The sequence below is a fragment of the Nanorana parkeri genome, unplaced genomic scaffold, assembly GCF_000935625.1.
Source record: "Nanorana parkeri isolate BGI_ZX_2015 unplaced genomic scaffold, ASM93562v1 scaffold4515, whole genome shotgun sequence".
NCBI classification, from domain to species: Eukaryota; Metazoa; Chordata; class Amphibia; order Anura; family Dicroglossidae; genus Nanorana; species Nanorana parkeri.
The window spans coordinates 5,743-13,140 of record NW_017310777.1 but is presented as its reverse complement, the minus strand read 5'-3'; the positions used below and the strand labels follow the sequence as shown (position 1 = coordinate 13,140).

The 7,398-nt window shown below is 50.5% G+C and overlaps 1 protein-coding gene across 1 annotated transcript in view; it reads right to left on the bottom strand.

Annotated features, from left to right (window-relative positions):
* Positions 1–702: 702 nt before the first annotated feature.
* Positions 703–7,398, bottom strand: part of LOC108803940 (phosphofurin acidic cluster sorting protein 2-like) — a gene marked incomplete at its 5' end in the record, with an annotated part of 10,039 nt that continues 3,343 nt past the window's right edge. Inside the window, 4 exons of the mRNA XM_018575724.1 lie at positions 703–826; positions 1,918–2,022; positions 4,247–4,376; positions 5,880–6,004. Of these exons, the coding sequence (XP_018431226.1) occupies positions 722–826; positions 1,918–2,022; positions 4,247–4,376; positions 5,880–6,004 (465 nt within the window). The remainder of the gene's footprint in view (positions 827–1,917; positions 2,023–4,246; positions 4,377–5,879; positions 6,005–7,398) is intronic.

The following is a 7,398-nucleotide window of genomic DNA, read 5'->3' as shown; positions in this document are numbered from 1 at the left end:
GAGCTCCATGACTGAGCTCCATGACTGAGCTCTATGACTGAACTCCATGACTGACTGAACCCCATGACTGAACTCCATGACTGACTGAACTCCATGACTGAACTCCATGACTGAACTCCATGACTGAGCTCCATGACTGAGCTCCATGACTGAACTCCATGACTGAACTCCATGACTGAACCCCATGACTGAGCTCCATGACTGACTGAACTCCATGACTGAGCTCCATGACTGAGCTCCATGACTGACTGAACTCCATGACTGAACTCCATGACTGAACTCCATGACTGAACTCCATGACTGAACTCCATGACTGAACTCCATGACTGAACTCAATGAGTGAACTCAATGAGTGAACTCCATGACTGAACTCCATGACTGAGCTCCATGACTGAGCTCCATGACTGACTGAACTCCATGACTGAACTCCATGACTGAGCCCCCCTGTGCCTATGACAAGCACTCTACAATTAGGACTCGTTTCTTCCACCCTCATCAGATCGGCCGGAGGGTTCGTCCGATACTACAAGAGGACAGCAGCCAGCTCATGATTGGACAATCTGGAGGCTCCCAGGCAGTGCAGAGTAAGGCCTATCGAATGCATCACTGACTTATAACAGCAGGGGGTGTCCTTCCTCCGGCCCACCTACAGGGGTAGAACATGACACCATCTACTATCGGCAATCAGTCAGCCATGACGGGTCCGGCTCGCAGGTACTCACTATCTCTGGATCCGAGTGATAATCCCACAGAAAGCCGCCTGGACGTCGGCGGAGGAACACGTGGACACCGCCTGCCGCTTCTCCGATAACTGCTCCCGGACATACTAGGAGAGAACACGCCAGAGATCATATCATATGACCGTACTACAACCCCCATCATCCTTCACCGGCCTGTGCCCTGACAGTACTCCAACCCCCATCATCCCTCACCGGCCTGTGCCCTGACCGTACTCCAACCCCCATCATCCTTCAACTGCCTGTGCCCTGACCATACTCTAACCCCATTATCCCTCACCTGTCTGTGCCCTGACTGTACTCCAACCCCCATCATCCTTCACATATACGTGGCCCTTCCCCATCCTCTCCTGATGGGATCGCTCACCATCACCTCCCATCTGTCTGTTCTCCTCCTCATTCTACACCTATCTATATCCTACCCTAAGCTTTGCACCCGTCCTTGCTCAGTCCGTCTCACCCGTCCTTCCTCAGTCCTTCTCACCTGTCCTTCCTCAGTCCTTCTCACCTGTCCTTCCTCAGTCCTCCTCACCTGTCCTTCCTCAGTCCTTGTCACCCGTCCTTCCTCAGTCCTTCTCACCTGTCCTTCCTCAGTCCTCCTCACCTGTCCTTCCTCAGTCCTTGTCACCCGTCCTTCCTCAGTCCTTCTCACCCGTCCTTCCTCAGGCCTTCTCACCTGTCCTTCCTCAGTCCTCCTCACCTGTCCTTCCTCAGTCCTCGTCACCCGTCCTTCCTCAGTCCTTCTCACCCGTACTTCCTCAGGCCTTCTCACCTGTCCTTCCTCAGGCCTTCTCACCCGTCCTTCCTCAGGCCTTCTCACCTGTCCTTCCTCAGGCCTTCTCACCTGTCCTTCCTCAGGCCTTCTCACCCATCCTTCCTCAGGCCTTCTCACCTGTCCTTCCTCAGGCCTCCTCACCCGTCCTTCCTCAGTCCTTCTCACCTGTCCTTCCTCAGTCCTTATCACCTGTCCTTCCTCAGGCCTTCTCACCTGTCCTTCCTCAGGCCTCCTCACCAGTCCTTCCTCAGTCCTTCTCACCTGTCCTTCCTCAGGCCTTCTCACCTGTCCTTCCTCAGTCCGTCTCACCTGTCCTTTCTCAGTCCTTCTCACCTGTCCTTCCTCAGTCCTTCTCACATGTCCTTTCTCAGTCTGTCTCACCTGTCCTTCCTCAGTCCTCCTCACCTGTCCATGCCAGTCTGTAGTGTTGACTAGGATGATGCTGTCTGGAAGTTGCTGTTCTGCTCCCAGAATCTCATTGAGTTCATCAAACACGGATTTCCGTGGCACCTGCGGGGGAGGTGATATATGGGTAAGGTTGCGGGGGAGGTGATATATGGGCAAGGTTGCGGGGGAGGTGATATATGGGTAAGGTTGCGGGGGAGGTGATATATGGGTAAGGTTGCGGGGGAGGTGATATATGGGTAAGGTTGCGGGGGAGGTGATATATGGGTAAGGTTGCGGGGGAGGTGATATATGGGTAAGGTTGCGGGGGAGGTGATATATGGGTAAGGTTGCGGGGGAGGTGATATATGGGTAAGGTTGCGGGGGAGGTGATATATGGGTAAGGTTGCGGGGGAGGTGATATATGGGTAAGGTTGCGGGGGAGGTGATATATGGGTAAGGTTGCGGGGGAGGTGATATATGGGTAAGGTTGCGGGGGAGGTGATAAAGACGGATTACGGGGGCACGTGCGGGGGAGGTGATATATGTGTAAGGGTGCGGGGGAGGTGATATATGGGGAAGGTTGCGGGGGAGGTGATATATGGGTAAGGTTGCGGGGGAGGTGATATATGGGCAAGGTTGCGGGGGAGGTGATATATGGGTAAGGTTGCGGGGGAGGTGATATATGGGTAAGGTTGCGGGGGAGGTGATATATGGGTAAGGTTGCGGGGGAGGTGATATATGGGTAAGGTTGCGGGGGAGGTGATATATGGGTAAGGTTGCGGGGGAGGTGATATATGGGTAAGGTTGCGGGGGAGGTGATATATGGGTAAGGTTGCGGGGGAGGTGATATATGGGTAAGGTTGCGGGGGAGGTGATATATGGGTAAGGTTGCGGGGGAGGTGATATATGGGTAAGGTTGCGGGGGAGGTGATATATGGGTAAGGTTGCGGGGGAGGTGATATATGGGTAAGGTTGCGGGGGAGGTGATATATGGGTAAGGTTGCGGGGGAGGTGATATATGGGTAAGGTTGCGGGGGAGGTGATATATGGGTAAGGTTGCGGGGGAGGTGATATATGGGTAAGGTTGCGGGGGAGGTGATATATGGGTAAGGTTGCGGGGGAGGTGATATATGGGTAAGGTTGCGGGGGAGGTGATATATGGGTAAGGTTGCGGGGGAGGTGATATATGGGTAAGGTTGCGGGGGAGGTGATATATGGGTAAGGTTGCGGGGGAGGTGATATATGGGTAAGGTTGCGGGGGAGGTGATATATGGGTAAGGTTGCGGGGGAGGTGATATATGGGTAAGGTTGCGGGGGAGGTGATATATGGGCAAGGTTGCGGGGGAGGTGATATATGGGTAAGGTGCAAAGACTCTTCGTACAATGCTCGGTGTCTACAGAGGGAAGAAATTCTGAACATTCGTCTTTAGATCATCACAAAGATGGCCGCCCGATTCATCATCATCATCACCTCACCTACTGAGGATGTTGTGTGAAATGTGGCTGTATCAGTTCTGGATGTACACCTTGCCCAGGGGCATATAGGAATGATTTGCATGGCCCCGCCTACTTTCCTGAAAGTTTTGGGATATGTGAATATCTTCTATTTGTAGAAGGTTCTATTGTAGCAGAAACTGGTTCAGTGGAGGCTTTCTGGTTCCATTAGTCCCTCTTCACCACAACCTCCCAGTTATCTCCCAGTTACCTGCCAGTTACCTCCCAGTTACCTCCCGGGTTATCCTTGTCCTTTGGTGTTGGGATGTGGGATTGGGCCGCGCCATCCTCCTGAGCAATGAGGTTTTTCATAGTATTCTCTGCCGGTGCTCTGCCAGTTACCTCCCAGTAATCTCCCAGTTACCTCCCAGTTACCTCCCAGTAATCTCCCAGTTACCTCCCAGTAATCTCCCAGTTACCTCCCAGTAATCTCCCAGTTACCTCCCAGTTATCTCCCAGTTACCTCCCAGTTACCTCCCAGTAATCTCCCAGTTACCTCCCAGTAATCTCCCAGTTACCTCCCAGTAATCTCCCAGTTACCTCCCAGTAATCTCCCAGTTACCTCCCAGTTATCTCCCAGTTACCTCCCAGTTACCTCCCAGTAATCTCCCAGTTACCTCCCAGTAATCTCCCAGTTACCTCCCAGTTATCCTCAGTTACCTCCCAGTCAGTTACCTCCCAGTAATCTCCCAGTTACCTCCCAGTTATCCTCAGTTACCTCCCAGTTACCACCCAGTCAGGGCTGCACAACACTTGGCTGCGATGTGTGTATGGCTTCATACTACATCTGCCATTCCATATACAATGATGGGACTCCTCTGGAAGTGACAGCTTACACACCACGTGTACCCACCTGACTAAAGAGCCGCGAGTCCGGGGAAAATTCACCTTCCAGGCTGCTCCCTCGGTCACCCGTAACTCGGGAGTTCTGACGATCTTTCATAGAAACACTGCGAGGACCCCGGGACAGTTTATTCTCCTGTCTGAAATGAGATAGGAAGACAGGGCAGTAAAGTATTGCACATACATATCAATTGCTTTCCCAGCACCAAATCCAACACATATCATCCTAACCAGCACCAAATCCATCACACATCACCATAACCAGCACCAAACCCCTCACATATCACCATAACAAGCACCAAACCCGTCACATATCACCATAATCAGCACCAAACCCATCACATATCACCATAATCAGCACCAAACCCATCACATATCACTATAACCAGCACCAAACCCATCACATATCACCATAACCAGCACCAAACCCATCACATATCACCATAACCAGCACCAAACCCATCACATATCACCATAACCAGCACCAAACCCATCACATATCACCATAACCAGCACCAAACCCATCACATATCACCATAACCAGCACCAAACCCATCACATATCACCATAACCAGCACCAAACCCATCACATATCACCAAAACCAGCACCCAACCCATCACATATCACCATAACCAGCACCAAACCCATCACATATCACCAAAACCCGCACCAAACCCATCACATATCACCAAAACCCGCACCAAGCCCATCACATATCACCATAACCAGGACCAAACCCAGCAAACATCCCCATAACCAACACCAAACCCATCACATATCACCAAAACCCGCACCAAACCCATCACAAATCACCAAATCCAGCACCAAACCCATCACATATCACCAAAACCAGCACCAAACCCATCACATGTCACCATAACCAGGACCAAACCCATCACATATCACCATAACCAGGACCAAACCCATCACATATCACCATATCCAGCACCAATCATATCACATATGGCCAAAACCAGCACCAAACCCATCACATATCACCATAACCTGTACCAAACCCATCACATATCACCAAAACCTGCACCAAACCCATCACATATCACCATAACCAGCACCAAACCCATCACACATAACCAGCACCAAACCCATCATATATCACCATAACCAGCACCAACCCCATCACTTGTCACCATAACTAGGACTTTACCCATCACATATGACCATTACTAGGACCAAACCCATCACATATCACCATAACCAGGACCAAGCCCATCACATATCACCATAACCAGGACCAAACCCAGCAAACATCCCCATAACCAACACCAAACCCATCACATATCACCATAACCAGCACCAAACCCATCACAAATCACCAAATCCAGCACCAAACCCATCACATATCACCAAAACCAGCACCAAACCCATCACATATCACCAAAACCAGCACCTAACCCATGACATATCACCATTACCAGCACCAAACCCATCACATATCACCATAACCAGGACCAAACCCATCACATATCACCATAACCAGCACTATGCCTGACATATATCACCATTACAGCACCGTATCCATCATATATCACCATTACCAGGACTCTGTCGGACATATATCATGTATCCATCATGTTCTCACCAGGAAAGTCTCAGGAGTTCTGTATTTGGAAAGAAATGTTACCTGGGAGACATAATAATTTGGGACTCGGTTCTGGAGATCATACCCAGATGTGGTATTCGCTCGACGGGCTCCCAGGAGCCCAGATCTGGTGCCATGGATGCTGCCGGTACAGGTTCACTGGTTTGCTAATAGGAAGGAATTGATAGTTAGTTCTCGGATCATCGTGTAAAGCTTAGAGGACGATTGATGAGACCACCATTATACCATCCGGCATCGGAGATGAGTAAAGATCATTTCACCAAAATCTCATCTTATTTAGCCGCACCACCTAGCAGGAGAAATTATATTCTGTGCTCTGGCGCTCCTTGAGACTGGCCACTGAGAAGCTCCGGTACCACAGAGTGGACCATCAGCTTTCATAATGCCACACTCGGCAGTATGGGGAAAACAGGAGGGGCAATGACACCACCAAGACCCAACACTCACCACCGGGGTCCAGAGTATCCTGGGGAGTCTCCCATTAAACTATACAGAGCCCATCCAATCCAGGAGAAGAGACCCGGATCCACCAAGACCCAACACTCAGCACCGGGGTCCAGAGTATCCTGGGGAGTCTCCCATTGAACTATACAGAGCCCATCCAATCCAGGAGAAGAGAGCCGGATCCACCAAGACCCAATACTCACCACCGGGGTCCAGAGTATCCTGGGGAGTCTCCCATTGAACTATACAGGGGTTCTATACAGGGCCCACCCAACCCAGGAGAAGAGACCCGGATCCACCAAGACCCAACACTCACCACCGGGGGGGAAATTTCTTTGGTGCCCATACTGGATCCATGAATAACACAGGAGCTTGGAGGACCACCTTTGCCTTGTTTTACCGGTCCAGGAGGAGAATGGGGCTCACACAGATGTTTCCAATTGTAATGGTAGCCTGAGCAAAGTGTATGTGCTTGTATTGAAGCCGCCTCGTTCAGTACTGCTGAAGGGACACCCCCTGAGGCTGGGGCAATTGGGGGGTTCCAAAGAGTTGGGGGGATCAGGCATGGTGTAAGAGCTACTAATGGAGGTGATCAGAGGCTCATATTGTAAATCTGGTTCCTTTATTCATAGCGAGTCTTATCTGCTGACCCATCACCACATCATTCTGACGTATAGAACAGTGACGGGTGTATTTATAGACAATTAGCAGCCATTCAGCTGTGACAATGAATGTACGTCTGTTCCTTGTGAATGGAGAATGTGATTTGTATCTTTTCTTGTCAGGTCGCAGTTAATATCAGAAAAATACCCCATTATGACCACTAGATGGAGCCAAGGATCACAGGAAATAAAGACTCATTCGATGAAGCTCCATCTAGTGGCCATAATGCAGTATTTTCCTGATATTATATTACATGGGACACTGTTGGGAGACCTCGTCGTCAGGCTAAGAACCTTCCAATCCCACCTCCAAGACTATTTCCCTAGTAAGGGAAATATGGGACCACTGGCCTACATCAGGCTCCTCCCCTATAATTCAATGGGAACCACTTTTCTTGGTTTGGCTTCCATCCTGAAAATGAACAATCCCCCCC